This window comes from Apostichopus japonicus, chromosome 16, assembly GCF_037975245.1.
Source record: "Apostichopus japonicus isolate 1M-3 chromosome 16, ASM3797524v1, whole genome shotgun sequence".
Lineage (NCBI taxonomy): Eukaryota > Metazoa > Echinodermata > Holothuroidea > Aspidochirotida > Stichopodidae > Apostichopus > Apostichopus japonicus.
Genome location: NC_092576.1, coordinates 41,408,758 through 41,426,236, shown reverse-complemented (window position 1 = coordinate 41,426,236; position 17,479 = coordinate 41,408,758). Strand labels below are relative to the sequence as shown.

Here is a 17,479-nt window from a genome sequence, read left to right as displayed (position 1 = left end):
TTTGTTTGCTAATACAATCCATATCGGAAATTTGAGATTCAATTGTTAACATTATAGGTTATGACTATATAACCGATAATAAACAAACAAAAACATTGTAAGGTAGCCCTTCATTTTAATGATTTGGAACTAAAATAGATCACTGCCTCCGCCAACACTGTTAAATGCCGGATTGGTGAAACGTACAAATTCTAGCAATGATTTATTTTCAGGAACGCTAGAATTACGCACAGTTGAGTTCTTAAAATATCCGCGAAACATGATTCAAGATAGCGCAAGAGTTATACAAAGACCAAACTCATCAGAAGACCCATTTGTAGTTTACTTCTGGAAGTTAATTCGAGACACGGCATCCGTATCAACATGTAAATAGCATAACAATATTACTACATGTATATGTTTATTTTGCTGACATGTTCTTTCACTGGAATGTGAATGCCAGATCTAGTGATTTTGCACTAGGGAATAAGGCCAATATAAGCCTCCTATTGTTCCTGTCTGTAACACAAAAACAACCAAGTTTAATAAGCGGTATGCAGCTTGCAAATCAAAACACTGTAGGAATGGTTATTTGATGACATTATGTCTGTCTAACAAACGGTGGGCGCGGGTTGCGATGAAAACCCGACGTTCGTATGTCTACACTAGGCTAAATTATGTTGAAATTGATACACATTGTTTTGTGCTGTGGTATATGGCAAGCCATGTGGGACAAACACCGCATAATATATCCGCGTATTAATACGAATATATACGCGTATTAATTTGAATATATATATATATATACGCGTATATATTATTAGCCAATCATAAGTCTTGAATATATCCGCGCATTAATTCGAATATATACACGTATTAATTCGAATATATACACGTATTAAATCAAATATATCCGCGAATTAATTCGAATACATGTGGGGATTAAATCCAATATATGCACGGATTAATTCGAATACTCACGAAAACATATTTCCGTATTTGCTGTGTACATACATCCGCGATAAATGTTTTCAGTGGCGGGCTATCGATATCACTTTAAAAGCCCAAATCGAAGCAGCTTCGTGTCGTCATTCGAATTAATACACGTATAAATTGCAATTAATACGTGGATATATTATGCGGTGTTTGTCCCACATGGCTTGCCATAGTCGTAAACCCATGCAACCCTCAAACACAATCTTGTTTATGTGGAGTTTAAGACAACTAAAAGTAATTTGAATTACATAGCTTGGCTTTGTGATAACGCAGATTGTAATCTCTAGTTGTTGTTTCTTAGATGTGTAAATATTCTGACCGCGTTGGCAATACCGGGAACGCCAAGCCATGTTTTCTATAGGGGGAACTAACTTGAGCTAATCTAATAATACAATCCTCTCAAACTTTAAGCAACTTGGCTACTAGAAACGGGTAACGTTATGCCAGGTAATAAGAGGACATACTGCACATTTAATGTTTCGGTGTCTTCTATGTCTTTGATGTATGTTCCCTCTCCGTTCCATTTATTTTCATTTATTTTTTTCTTTTGTGGTGGAAACAATGTAAAATGACATTGCCTGAAGACATGAATTATACCCGGAAAAACCTAAATGCCCTCTTTATAGGCAAATTGACTCCAACAACTTTAGTTAATGCATAAAAGCACTACTCGTATAAATGGGTGTCATTAGAAAGGTAATCTGCTGCTGAGGCAACTGAGTTATGTTATTTTTTAATCGGTCAATTGTGATGTAATTGAACAGTTACTACAAAAATGACAAATACATCAAATAAGTAACGTATTTTCCTAGCAAGTATTCTAAACAATTTCACCAACGTTTAATATCTAATGAATAGTTTGTTACATTATGATGATCGTATATACACTGATAAATTCCTTCATGTATCAGAGTCACGTCATTAATACGTAGTGAATTACTAGAATCAAGTGAAACAGTGTCTTTGTTAGGACTATTCATGCTTGGAATCCAATTAACAAACATAACTTCTCTTTCAAGCTTCCAAGTTTAGTTTTGCCTTGCACCTCGACAATTTTCTAATATAACAGATTACAAATTTCCGTCACGATGAGATAAATACCCAAACTGTAGTGGATGCGGTACCTTATAACCGTAAGACATTGTATTTTAATGGCAAGGGACATAATTAAATCAATACATTTAATAAGATGGACGACGAACAGGAACGAAGGATACCTTAATGCTTATATTTATAAATATTCAAATGAGTTGATTTTTCAATTTAAACACTGTAGAGAATTGAACATACTATGGCAAATCAGATATTAAGCATTGTGGTTGACGAAATAAATATTACCAAGCATATCTGTAATCTTAATAGAACTCTACGGAAGCCGCTTAGTGCTTCTGTGATGATGACGAATTATACGTTTTGTACAAAGAACGCACATTGGCTGAAGAAAAACAATCTTAGATATTACTCCTATCTGTATGTGATGCCGTACGAGAGCATTCACGAAAGAAGAATAAAAAACAGACGGATAGTTTTGCTCCAATTTATTAGGGGTTTCTTAGCCTTTACTGGGTGTAAGAGCCAGTAAAATATAGAAGAGGATAAAGAGAGGACGGTGGTACAACCCACCGGACGGATGCGTAAAGCTCTGAAACTGTTAATAAAAATATGAAAAGAATCATAAGTATAAATCCATAAATGAAACCTCAGTAATCAACGGTTAATAAGACAAAATACCTCCTTGCATAATATATAGGTCTATGACACAACATGAATAATAAATGGCCATGACACAGGTATTTAACTCATGCATCAAAGCTTAAACGATTCATAAAATAACACTTTAGGATTAAACAAGTAGTGGAGGTAACATTTAAGTTATGGCACGTCTGCCTCTAAACAACCACAATTGCATTCTAAAAACAAATTAACACAATTTTATATGACATCGTACCTGTCCATTTCGATTTACCCTCGACTGATACAACGATTCATAAACTAAAACTCATGACCATAAACTGCAAGTTAATTTACTTTGAGGTACGGCATACTAACCTTAACTGAAAAATGCAGCTAAATAACCTCCGAGATATTCATATAGGTCATACTATGACATCGTTGCATTATTTAGGATACAATATTCAATGCAATATTCAGCACAATATGTATATGGTGAACCAATACACTTAACGGTACATGGGCGCAGCCATCTTGAATATAATATATAATGTACATAAATCTAACGATACATGGGGCCGCCATCTTAATAGGTGGCGCTCTTACACAACGACCTAGCACGTTATTACCACATATACAGTGTAAGGCATTTACAAACAGGCTCACACTGTATATACTTTAGACCTAGGCTACAAGAAGTAGCGTAAATACGGTATTATAAACGTAACATTTGCAGCATCTACTAAATAAATTGGGTGTGATTTAGAAAACAATCATTTAAGTATAATTAGACATAATACGTACACTGTAAACATTAGTTCGTCACGAATGGCAAAATTCTAGTCACAGTGACTAGATTTAGCTAGTCATTACCAATTCGTTAGTTGCAGACCAATTTGCATGGTCGCTCTACTAACATAAATTAGTCACATAAATTTGTACGAACTTTGTTGAAAATCACTATGCATGTCATGTATGTAAGCGTGACGAGAATGTTCTAGTCTTCTGTTTGTTTACTTTCTATAGCTTTCAGCTTTGACCAATGACGTCATTATTTTTACCCAATCATCGTACCGTAGAATACCGTCTGCTCAGCTGATCAGAGATCAAAAATTCAGACGACGGCCGCCGATTATATGTATACTGTATACACGTACATACGTACGTACGTTGTACGTGGTACATTGCGTAACTGCAGATAGTAAAAGGGCTATCAACAAATAAGAAGATTCCCAATCACTTAACAAATCTTCCGAAGCATTTTCAAAATGTCGTCAGTTCGGTAAGTTCAATCACAACTGAAATTTTATTAAATAATAATTGACATAATGTTCAAGGAAGGTTTGAATATCCGCGATATGTTTTGCTGGAAAGTATTTATTAATTAATAACGTTAGGCCTCAGTAAGCATAACTGTTGCCAACGCTAGGCCGAAACTAGGAGTTAAGTCTATAGTAGCAGTAATACACACTTATACGACAATTATGATATAAATGTGTATGATTAGCTAGTATACTATATTCTATAATGTTGCGAAAGCCTGTGGTGTAGGCTAGCCTACGTCAAGTTTCTAGACACTTCGTCGACACGCCAACCCAGCCTGCATTTCGTGCACTCTGAACTGAAGAACTTCGTCGTGGAATTTACTTTAGGTCTTAGGCCTAGAAGGTACTTTAAATTCTTGGCGTACCTTCGGTGTGAGTATAAAATGAAATGCAGTCTGGACACCAACTAGTCCACTACCAACTCAGACTCGTCCACACGCCAACTACTAGTCAACTCTCCCTGTTGGTGTCAAGTCCACTAGCTACCAACTCGATCACTAACAACTCATTCACTACCATTATACCAAGTAGTTCACTCCCCGATTCGTTAACTCGCCAACCCATGCTCTACATATGCATACCTATTATCAGCAAACTCCAACCAATAACACTAAAAAGCTTCTTGTTGTAAATTGTACAGTACGCAGTATATACAGTAGTAAGGCCCTAACTTGTCCCCATGTGCGTTTCACTTACCATATATATATTTCATCACAAGGGCAGTTCTGACATATCTTTTCCCCCATAGAGGCTAGGAGGCCTATATCATTTTCTTACATTGAAACATTTGCTGTAAAGTGATGGGGGGGGGGGGGCACTAACATAGCATATATGTTGTGATCCCTTACCTAAGAACATTTCTTATATTGGTCACCCCACCAAAAGAAAATACCCCACATCTAAAAAATTATTAATTAATAATCAATAATAAAAAATCAATAATAAGCATAGCCAGGACTGAACTTTAGGGGGCATGACATCCAACTGTGGGCATTCAAATATTGTGGGCGAGTTGGTAGTAGACGAGTTGACATAGTGACTAGAGACTCTTTTGGATGAATTGTATCAATTAAATGCAAAATCATGTCATGATATTTAGAAACAACTGACCTAGCCTATGTTACCGATCGGATCTTAAAATTTGGGATCTAGCTTTTTCCTATTTTCCAGTACCATAGTGGTCAGAAAATAATGTTTGGCACAGGTGTAGGCCATAATTGGTATTGATTGAATAGTTTCTATTAGAATAATTGAGAAATGTAATAAAGTTCAACCAGACTTGACAAGTTTGTGTTGTTATGGGATAACTAACAGTACAGTACATGTGTTCCAAGTCCTTTTTTCACAAGGATTAACAATGAAGTCTGGTAGGGTTTTGGTGACCAGCCAATACAGTTGTTGAGTTCACAAAGAATCACCAAAATTAATAGTTAATAAAGATGCTCAAAGTAACAGTTTTTATCATTTTGAGAAACTCACAGAATGATACAGCAATTTCATGCAGTTTACTTTTTCATGCAGTTATGTGTTATTAAAATTTGTTACAGTTATTTTCCATTTGTCTCATGCAGATATACCATTTCATTGAACAGGGAGATTGCCATACCAGCTTCTCAATTGTGCTAGAGATTATATTACATGCCTATGTTCATTTTCATTTAACACCAAAATTTCCTGTCCATTTTCATGATATATTTTACAAATGATTGTAAAAAAGAAATGAAGGAATTGGTAACATATTTTTGAGCAGAATTTATTGAACATCTAGCTGCCACTACCACAATGCTAACTTCGGTCATCTATCTTTTACAACCTTGGGCGAAATAGTTAATAGCAAAATTTTCAAACGTATTAACAATATAGTTGACATTTCAAACTTCAACACTATGGTAAATTTCCCATGTTGTCAGTGCCAGTTCACCACACAAAGCTTTTTAAAGTTATTACAACATTATAGATACATGCATAAAAGTCCAGACAGTAAAATCACTTGTAACATAAACAGTTGTCATCGTACTTTCAGTTCAACAAGGAGCTTTCAAATACATATCCGACAAAAGCATTCTCTATTTTGGGCCCAATATGGTAGACAAAGAAATGATGCAAATATTAATGTCAACAATGATGATGAACAGATTGATGACTTTGAACAAGAAGAACATCCAAATCCTGTTGGCCAGTTGAATAATCCTAATCTTGTTGCAGTTGAAAGTAGCACAGAAGAGCAAGTTGCAGCATTTCTTATTGGTTTGCGAGAAAAATTTAAAGTTTGCCATGAAGCTTGAAACTTTGTTGCCACTGAGATGCAAAATCTGCTTCTCGAGTTCAGTGCCGATATGCAAATGAAAGTTAACTCTGCACTTCAAAATGAAAATATTGATCCTACTCTGATAGATCATAACAACATTTTTGGGGAAAGCTCCCTTTGGAGGTCATTGGATCATTTCAGTGATGCAAGGCATGTAAATTCTTTCTGTGCACAAACTTTGGATTTTGTTGAACCAGTTGAATACCTATTGGGAGTTGGAGCAAATGGCAAAGAAAAAACTTTTCAATATATTGATATATTGGAAACGATCAAGTTATTGCTCAAACAGGATGACATTTTTGCTGAGGTGGTAAATGGACATCTAAGTCCTGACGGCTCCCTACAGGACTATTGCGATGGGGCTCTTTGTAAAAATAGCCCATTATTGGCTGAATCACAAAATATTCAAATTCAACTGTATCATGATGACTTCTGTGTGGCTAATCCACTTGGAAATAAAGTAAAAAATCTGAAGTTTTCAGCATTCTATTTTCTCATTGGTAACATAAGCCCAAAGTTGAGATCAAAATTGCATGTTATTCAACTGTCTTTGCTGTGTCAAACTGAATGTGTTAAAGAATTTGGACTTCACAAAGTGTTAGCCCCTCTGGTAGCAGACCTCAAAAAATTGGAAAAAGATGGCATTATTGTTGAGAAAGATGGTGCTGAACATAATTTCAAGGGTACTCTTTCCATGATTGTAGCAGACAATTTGGCTGCTCATACTGTTGGTGGCTTTCAAGAGAGTTTCAACACCTTTCGTCCCTGTAGGTTCTGCCTTGTAACAAGAGGGGAAATAAAGGAACACATGAATGCAAATTCAGTTACGAAAAGGACAAGTGCATCATATGACCAACAAGCCAGGATGGCAGAAAACATTCCAGAAATTACTGGGATGTATGGTCTTAAGAAATCATCCATTTTTAATGTGTTGCAACATTTCCATGTAGTTAATGGGTTACCTTCAGATATTGCACATGACTTATTCGAAGGCATTGTACCTTGTGTATTGGAAAAAGTAATTTTGCATTGTGTTCAAGAAAATTTCTTTTCTCTTGAACAACTCAACACAGAAATTGACATATTCCCATATGAAGGCACAGACAAGGTTAATAAGCCTACAAAGATGAAAACTAATGTTCACAGGTTCAAAGTGAAACAAAATGCCATTCAAACATGGTGTCTTTAAAGGCTTCTTCCATTGATGGTTGGTAAGCATGTGCCAGTTGGTGACAACATTTGGAAGTTGTTACAGCTGATTGCTGACGTTGTGGAGTTAGTTGTGGCTCCACACACAAATGTTGTCCTAAGTGAATTTTTAGCTGATTTAATAGAGTCATTCTTAATTTATTATTTTGTGTTATTTCCGAATGACTCTATGACTTCCAAGTTCCACTACATGATCCATTATCCTCATCAGATGCTGCAGTTTGGTCCATTAGTGCATTGCTGGACATTACGATTTGAAGGGAAACATCTGTATTTTAAGGAATTGTCACATAGAACAAAGAATAGAAGGAATATTTGCAAAACACTGGCAAACAGGCATGAATATTATCAGTCTTGGTTTCGAACTAAAAGAAATTTTCTTTCAAAGGGACATGTTGAACATTCTTTTGGCAGCTTGTATCCTATCAGGTTAATGCTTAAGTCCATCCAGGATGTGTTGCTACCAGTTACTGGTGAAGCAGAAATGGTCTACACAGCAAAGAAAGCTGAATGCAGTGGTACTTCCTATTGGAAAGGATGTGCAGTGATCACTGATGTAGGTCCAGAGGGTTTAATTAAATTTGGCATTGTTGAACTTATTTGCTGGATTGGTGGTACGGTTTATTTTGTGTGTAGGCAAACTACTACATCTGATTACTGCAATCATCTTCATGCTTACGTCCTCAATGACACCGGCCAATATTCACTAAGAACTACTGACAGTCTTCTGGATCACTATCCTCTCAGTGTGTATCCATGCCAGGGAAATGAACAAAGTATTGTAGTAATTAGACATTACATCCTACTACCATAGTAGTGCCTTTGGGTCTTATGGCTAGTTTTTGGTGACATTTAAGCATACACCACTGTCAATGGGTTGTAAACATACCTGTACATACCACCACTAACTCTGTCATTTGACTCAACAAAAAAACAGTGGTGTATAAATTTGTTGTCAGGACTGTCAGATAGCCAAAAATCAGATTTGCTTCAACCTTCACAATATTGATTCACATTTGTCAACATTCAATAATAACATTAAAAAAATATGGCAAGGAATCACTATGCACAGTTGCGTGCTTGTTTATTCTCTTGATTCGTTCTCTCTCATTAAATACAATCACAAATGGGACAGACAAGAATTATTCTTAAGGCTCAATTATTTAAATAAACATATATTATTGAAAATCAAAACAGCTCACCATTATTGAATGAAATTGCCACACTGGTAAGTGGTAGTTTGACTATGTGCAATAAATTCTGCAAGTAAACATGTTCCTACAGTAAATCCTAAATGGCACAATGGAGAGGCATTTAATTACCTGGTATGTGTTCGTTTTGCTATGAAAATTTATATCTTGTATTCCAGATATCTTTTCATGTATGGCAATGAAAACAAAAAAATAGAAAGAGAAGGCAGTAATACAAAAGAACAATTGGAAGTCAAGGCTTCTGAAGTGTTCCAACTGAAGGAAAAAATTAAGCTGCAGTGTTGGGATAGGAGCTTTGAAGAATGGAGGGACCTTGAACCCCAAGAAGCATTTCCAACTAACACAAAGTTTTTGATAATTTTGTTATCTGCTTCTCAATGCACTTCAAGTTCTAATCGGTAAGAATTTTTGTTACTCCTATCCTTGTCCAAAGTGGTAAAATAATGCCAAATTTGGCTAATTCTGGCCAAACAATGGAAAAAATAGTAACAGACGCATAGTGACTCGAATTTGCAAAATATGCTCAGCAGACATGTTTTTAGCTCACATATTAAGTGGGAGCTATCGTGATCTTACTGCGTCTATCCATCTCTATCACTCTGTCAACAATTTGTTTCAAAGTTACCTCCTGCATAGTGCATACATACTTGGACAGAATTTGATGAAACTTGGACACAAAGATTTATCGTTCAAGTAGGTAGGATTTAGATTGTTTACTACTGTACAGCTCACGTCCAGCAACGCATCACTCAGCCTATAGACTGTCAGTATCTGATCGACTGTTGTTACAACACCGTTCAAAATGCATTGCACTGACATTTAGCTACGAGTCTCATTTGTTTTCCGGGTACATTATTAGAAACTTTTATTTATATATTTATTTATTTTACATTAAAGGGTATACTCGGTTAGCGTAAAGCTAATCTCCCCCGAGGCCCTGAAATAAAATAACTAATAGTGAAATGAAAAAATATAATCATATAAAATAATAATTATAATAATAAAAAAATAAGACGACAATGAATATAAAATAGAAAGTTTAAAAGTATTTGAAGACTTGGCATTCTTACACTTCCTTGATAATTCGTTCCATTCCTTAAGAGCAACATATGAAAATGTTTTCTAGTGATACTGGGTATTACCACCCTCTAAAAATGAATTATTTCGTGTGGTGGACCTTACACTTGCTTGGGTATACTGTAACTAAACAAGGGAAAGTTGGACTTAACTCAAACTTGGTATATAGATTTTTTTTGAATAAGTACAGTTAGGATGGTCATACAGACTTAGGATGGTCATAGGTCACCTGTGGGCCGTTATGGGCCATTTTGTGGTAATACGCAAAATGCTTCTTCTCCTACAGATTCCATGGTACAATGTTGAGGGTTTGTCACGATAGTACTATGGAAGTTTTACCTTCAGGGTGTTCATGAATTTGAGATCAAAGATCAACTAGGGGTCTTTTGTGGCCCGGGCCGCGGCCCTATATTTTCAAATTGCTCCTGTTCGTACAGTGTATGGCCAGTTAAAATGAAACTTGGTCTCGACGTTCCTCAGGATGAGAGTTACGAGGGGTGTTCGGAAAATTGAGGTCAATGGTCATTTAGGGGGTCATCGGAGGTCATTCTTTGTAATATTTTCAAATATCTCAATCTCCCCAAGATTTTGATGGATCATATTCAAAGTTGAACTGAGGATTGTTGGATTGTGTATGAATAAGGTGATGCCTAATAATTTTTGGTCAAAAGTTAATTAATTACAATTAATCCCCATTGTTTAAAAAAATCTGAGCCTTCACCTTTTGCCAAAGCTCCTTTAATTTGTCTCCCAGTCTCTGCAGTGTTTGTTTACATAAAATTGTGGTTAAGCTCTGCAGAGGCTGTTAGTGGAATTAAAGCAGGACTGGGAGTTGTTATTAACTGTTGAACTGTAAGCATGAGAGCCCTATAGCCAATCATCACTTGCCGATTCTTAGAAGTCTTTGAGCCTGAGGTATGTAGGCAGCCAGCCAAAATTTTGGCAAGGAGTGCTTCAGGTCTGCTCAGGTAGAGGGGAGATAGTTTAATAGGGTAGGTCAGTGGTATTGTTTGAGAGAGTGGGTAAAATAGGATTTAAAGGCGGAAAATAGGAATTATAGCCAGTGGTGTGGCCAGGATTCTGCTAACGGAGGGGGGGGGGGGGCTTATCCCTCATGGGCCCAAAATTGGTGGAATCTGAAAAATGGCCTGAAATTTGGTGGGCCATAAAGCTTTGTGGGCCCTACATTTTTAAGCTCGAAAAGGTATGAGCTTCTGCACCATTGGTGCTCTAGTTTGTGTCAAGAGGTTGGCATCTCTGGTTATATGTATCATTATTTTGTTTGTACAGATGCCCTCTTGCTAGTGACGTGTCACCATCACTGTTGACAGATCCACCACCAAACCTCCCAACCTCATCTGCAAGTACAATTTTTTCAACTCGTACTGACGCCAACTGGGACCTTCATTTTCAGCTACCAGAGTTTTCATCGGCTATTGTTGATAAACTTCAAACTGGGTCTCCACCTCTGAAAGAAGCAGAACGGTCTGCGATGCTGGAAGCCATCTACAATGCAGTCAAAGTATATACTTAGTAAGTGCATTTTGAGGGAATAAATAGTTCAGTAAAAGATATAAATTTGATATGTGCCAGTTTGTGCAGTGCAATTACCTTTTGATGTTTTAACATGGCAAGGAATCACTAAACATTTTGGTTTTCTGGTTTATTTTTTGATAGTTACCCGAAGACTATGCAGTATGAGCGTATTATTCAGAAGTTGTTTAAAGTCTACCCCAAGCTTGCCAACCAGCCAAATATGTCAACAGGAGATGTTCAGGTATGTCAGCAGTATATATATATTTAGTGAGCATTTTTTCATGAGGGGGTTTGAACGCCTGCTCTGACAGATCCATGGTCTAATTTTTCTTCTTTTCTCTGTTTAGGTTGGGGGGGTGGGGGATGGGATGGAGTAGGGAAAGAAAAATTAGGGTTGAGAGTACCAAAAGCATGGTAAAGTAATTAAAATGTAATGCATGTTTGGTAGATAAGTAGGAGAAAGAACGCAGATAACATTTTTTGGAGCGGGTAACCATGTGGGCAACTATTTACAGATAGGTATTGAAGTGCAAATCTATACTACCTCATTAACTAACCAATTTGTCCATGTTACTTACACCTGTACATAGACATGGACATGGATGCTATTGTATGCTTTATTTCTCATCCAATATTACTTTTTTCTCAGCCTAGCTCACCATTCTCCATGGGCACGCTCCCTTTCATACCCCCTCGACAGAAAATGGCTACATTGCTTAAAAGTTTGGTCGAGTAGTGTGAGTAGAATTAAATTATTCAATTAGGAAAAAGTTGAGTAATGTAAATAAACACTAATTGTCAGTTTACTTTATTTTGCAGTCCATCTGGAAAATCAGACTTCAATACAAATTTTCAAATGCAAGAAAGAGGGAGGACAACTCAATCCCTGTGGTGCAGTCACGGAAAAGAGTGAGACCATCTCTTCATCTTCCCCAAGTGCCTGCTGCCAGAAAAACTCCACCACAATGGGGTATGATTAACTATCTCCCACAAAGACAAGAATCAGAAGATGACAAGTCCATTGAATCCCATATTCAGTGGTTGAAAAGGGAGAACGCCAAGAAGAAACCTCACTACTCCAGGGTGACAGAGGCAATGTCAGCAACATTCTCAGATCGAAGACAACTGATTGTTAAAGAAGGTGTTTCTGTGAAGCAGGTCCAGGAGCTGTACCCATGGCTTTTCGATGAAGATGAGGTATTTACTTTCAGTTTATACAGCTCCTTTCAATTACCAACCAGTGTAGTTTTTGGTTCCTTGCTAAAAGCCAAGGAACCTATGTATTCAGGTTGGCGAGTGTATGCGTGTGTGTGTGTGTGTGTGTGACGCTTTAGCTTGTATGCACGATAACTCAACAAGGGATTGACTGATCATGATCAAACTTGGTGGGTGGGTGGCCCATAGTGAGTAGATGAACCCTATTTTTTTTTGTGCTCATTTCATGAATATTAATGAGGTCATGGGGTCAAACGTGAAATACTCCAAATTGCAATTACTTGGCTACTATTACTAGTCGGAATTTCGTCAAACTTGGTATGATGATTATGGTAGATAGTCTTCACACACCGATGTGTGTTGCAATTGATATCAGGGCTTAGCATTACTTTGGCCACAAAAGTTTGTGAGCATACTGTTGTTGTATTAGGGCTTTGTTAGAAATTTCCCTAATAATGGAACTAATGAACAGCAGCAAGGAACCATGAAATGTTTTCATTCTGGTTTTCTGTTGTATTCGTTGTTAGACAAAAAAATTAGGGGGCGGCCACTATTTTTTGGGGGGGCGCGGCAAGATCCACCCAGGGGTGGCAACTTACACTCAGGGGGTCCCCTACAACCCCCCTGGAGTACACTGCATGATGACGTGATGTATATGTGTCCATGATGACTTGCTTGTAAACACAATATCTCAAGATAGCATAGTGCATGTATAGAGGAACCTTATACCCGGGCTGGGGGCACACACACCTTAAAATGTTACGTACTGTGCCCCAGGATAAGATTTGTGATTGTCCAAAAATGGGGAATACAAACATGTTGACCTTCGTCTGCAGTACCCCATAATAAAATGACTGGAGATGACACTAAATGTGTGCCACCTGAGGTCAATGGAGGTCAAACACTTAAAAACTGGAAACTCATCTGGTTATTTTAACAGGAACTGCAATCACTAACCTCATAGTAATGTTGACACTGATACGGTCATTACAATTTATTTCCTTTTGTTGTTATGTAGAACTCTTTTCTTCATTTACCAACATAGAATGTAATCACCAAACTTTTTTAATTTCTTGTTCAATTTTCAGATAATTTTGGAATTCCAGAGAATTGGATCCTCCTCAATTAGGGACCTGATACATGATGGCTTCACCAAATATGCTGATGCTATTGTAACAACGGTGAAGAATAAGAAAAGCCGACCAAACCTTGTAGACAAAGCTATTGGAGACATTTTGAAATATAAGGATGAGAGCACAAGGCATGGTTAGTATTTTATTGGATGAAGGTATGGGCTAGAGCAGAAAAAATATCAAGCGAACACCGACAGGAAATTTGTTCATAAACAACAACGCTTCCTTAGTATGATCAGTGTTTATAAACAACAGCATGTGAGTCGTTAGTGTACTTTAACATCAATAGAACATGACATTTTCAAGCGATAATATTTTGAGGCGTTAGTACCTCTTGGGTCGTGGCTTTGTTCCGGGGATATTCATTAGTTCATGGGTAAAAAAGTTGCCGACCGCTGGTCTAGAGAGCAATGGCGTAGTAAGTGGGGGGCAGTCCGCCCTGCAGGGTACCAGTCAGGGGAGTGCCAAGCGGCACACAGCCCCCAAAATAATAATAAAATTATATCATAATAAGATATATTCTCAAAGGGGATACCCCCCCCCCTTAGACCCCTCCTCAGAGTGGCATCCTTGCATGGGGGACTAAAGAAGGACCCACCTATTCTAGGTAGCCACTGCTAGAGAGCTCTGTAACACTTCAGTCAGGTCAAATTAATGGTTTGTATTAACTGTGTGAGTCAAGTGTGTCCATTGCCACACCACTCACATAACCGTTGATCATGTTCAAACTTCAAATGTAATAAGCTAGGCCTATCTGATCTTGTCTTCATTTGTGTTTCAAATATATTGTAAGAAAACACCTCTGAGGAGTGAGGATATCATGATATTTAATATTAAAGGGGATTACAAAACAGTTTCACCTATGTTTTTTTTTATAGAGGCCACTAAATATGCTGCAGTGATTGCAGTACCAACCCTTGTTAACGAGAAGTTGGAAAGTATGCTCTCGGTGGTTGATGAAACTGTAAGTAACTTATATATATAATGGATAATTACCCTAAATTTATCGCATATTTTTCTTATGGGTTGTCATTAACTTCCCCCTTTATAATTAAATTGAAGGGAAACAAAAGACAAACTGATATGTGTATGAGTTTCATTAAACAATAAATGGAAACGTTCCTTGTAAAGGACCTTTTAGCATCAACAACTAGTTCTGTCTGAGTTGAATAAAGTATCTGAAGAAAAGCAAGGAAATTTTAATAATATATTAAGGCAAATAAATTCATTAAATTTTTGCCTTGGAGGCTGTTGCCTCAACCACAACTGCAACACTGCATATTAATGACATTTTAACGTTTGTACTGTGATACCATTGAAATTTAGCCATGTAAGGAAAATGACTCATAATGTTAACAAAATTTGTCAATGATATGTAATATCGTCTTTAATGCTATTATTAAACAGACTATATATTAAATAATTACATATTTAATATGGTGACTTGCACAATCATTCTTAAAAACATGACGTTTGCTTTGACTACATGGGTTCAAATCCCATCCTGGATCTGCCATTGTGCTTCCTAAAATAATTGGTTACTTATTCATTTCATTTTCTTTGTTGGCAGCATGAAGTTAAACTTCCAGTGATCATGGAAATGTTTGAAGGTGAAGAAGAAGTCAGCAGCTACACAGTTAAAGTTGATGGCTTCAAAGTCACAGAATCATCCAATTTCATGTCAGCTTTTGCTGTCTACTTGGCTACATTTTATATATTTAACTTGGTTTATCCAACAGCTCTGAAGAAAACCCTAAACTTCTACCAGAGGATGATTTTAAACATCCAGGATGGACTCCCAGTTGACAAGACAGTTATGAGAGTTGTAGAAAAAATAAATATGAATATGTAAATATCATATGTTGGTCGCTTGAACTTTCACCCCAATGGTGTTAGCACGTACAGAAATGTTGTGTCTTGTTCTTGTAGTAGTTATGATAATAAAATCGTACATTCAATATAAGGAACAATCTGTGATATACAGTGCGCATTATGCAATCAGTGAAATAACCACAGTACGTAAAGACATACAGAAGTTGTGGTGGAATGGCTAGGGCACTGAACACATGATTCCATGATCGTGGGTTCATGTACCAACCTGGTCGATTTGTATGTATCTTTAATGAAGGCACTTAATCTCAATTGCCTCTATTTACTCAGGTGTATAGGGTACCCTGCGAGGTAATTCAAAAATATACTTGTCTAGCCATATACGTACACATAATACTGCACACCGGTTATATTCAATAATGCACACCGGTCATACTACTAGTATATGCTATAGTGCATGCCTAAGCCCCACATAAGTGTAGTGTATAAGATTATTGTTTGTGTACTTGCGCACACGTTTGGGATCAAGCAAAGATCAAATTATCAGCAAATGATTTTCGATATATCGGGCAAGTCTTTAACATGGACTTCAGTGTACTTGGAAATAATTACAATGATTAAATGAGGTTAGTGTGATTGAATGTGGGGACCTCATTTAAAATGTACCCCAAAAAATTGACCTAGAAGGTAATTGTCTACCAGTCAAGACATAGCTTATGGTTTGTGATAAAGTACTTCTAGAAATGTTGTAACTATACTTTGTTTACTGTTCCACCCTAGTGTTGCTTCAATGATAATAACATGTTCAACTTGCATGTTCTGCAATAATATTGTACCATCACATCTCATGGTCAGAAACTCAGAATAATATCACTTCCAAGTTCATAAAATGACTTATATTATTCTTTTGTTTTAAATGTAGTTGTCAGATGTTGTTAGACATAGAAATTTAATCTCTGGTCAATGGTTCTCTTTAAAGCTCACTTTTTGGTTTAGCTTGTCATGGTAATATTTTTATTTATCATCCTAATTCGAGATGATGATTATAAGGATATTTTCTGGCCCTTTTAACAGCTAAGGTCATATAGAGCTACTCAAGGCCTTTTTATACCATTTGACTTGACATGGGGTATTATTTTTATAAATAAATTATAAATAGTTATATGATATATTATTTTGTGTATATTAAATCTATGTTATGTATATTTATATTAAAATATTAATTAAGATAATTTATTTGGTTGAAGTTCTATTTTTATATTTGAGCTGTGTACTCCCAAACTTTCCCTTTATCTGTCTGTCCACATCTTTTCCATGCTGCTATTTTGATGAAACTGATGGAGCCCATAATGATGCATGATCTAATTGTTTGAAAACTCTTGAACACTGCCAACTTAGGAGCGTTTCAAAGTAATCCCATGAGTAGTCTCAAGATGTTTTATCGGAGAAGATTTTGACATTTTTGTAAAGATAAGTTTCCCAATTGTCCAATAAATATATATTTCAGTTTTAAATGTTCTTTAACCTTTAGTGTTTGTTACTGTTCTTTATGAGATGACTTTTAAATGGAATGTTTATTTGTCACATTTTGCATTAATACTGAATGTTAATAAAAATTACCATGAAACTTACAATGTGTGTCACTATCTCATTTCTTAACTAATCAGTACTTAATCTGAAACTAGTCTTGTGACCTAAATAAGTAGTCACAGTTGCAATGACTAATATTTTTAGTCACTGGACTAAGCTTTGGTCGATAGAGGCATCGTAGTAGGACTAATTTTAATTAGTCAGAAAACTCGATTTAATTAGTCACAAAACTAATGTTATATAGTCAAATGACTAGAAGAAACTGGTCGATAGAGGCATCGTTGTGACTAATTTTTTTTAGTCATATAGACTAACTATTGTTTACAGTGTACACTCTTCGTAAGCGATCGTTTACGATTAGCCTACAGGACTATTACACAGTGAGTATGCAACAAGGAA

At 36.4% G+C, this 17,479-nt stretch overlaps 2 protein-coding genes across 5 annotated transcripts in view; one reads left to right on the top strand and one right to left on the bottom strand.

The window, feature by feature from the left end:
* Window positions 1-17,479, bottom strand: part of LOC139982685 (uncharacterized) — a 46,790-nt gene that overhangs the window by 29,162 nt on the left and 149 nt on the right. The window contains exon 1 of one of the 4 annotated variants that reach the window (XM_071995731.1): window positions 2,599-3,391. The exons of 1 other annotated variant lie outside the window; for it this stretch is intronic. The gene's annotated coding sequence lies outside the window, so the exon portion shown is untranslated. Of the gene's footprint in view, window positions 1-2,598; window positions 3,392-17,479 lie in introns of those variants that run through there. 2 more of the 4 variants (XM_071995729.1, XM_071995728.1) reach the window with 2 other exon arrangements.
* On the top strand, window positions 3,639-17,362 carry LOC139982544 (uncharacterized). The gene is made up of 8 exons (XM_071995436.1): window positions 3,639-3,928; window positions 8,858-9,097; window positions 11,067-11,309; window positions 11,454-11,553; window positions 12,132-12,509; window positions 13,616-13,793; window positions 14,539-14,624; window positions 15,231-17,362. The coding sequence occupies exons 1-8, from the start codon at window positions 3,915-3,917 to the stop codon at window positions 15,510-15,512; spliced, it is 1,521 nt and encodes a 506-aa protein (XP_071851537.1). The 5' UTR covers window positions 3,639-3,914; the 3' UTR covers window positions 15,513-17,362.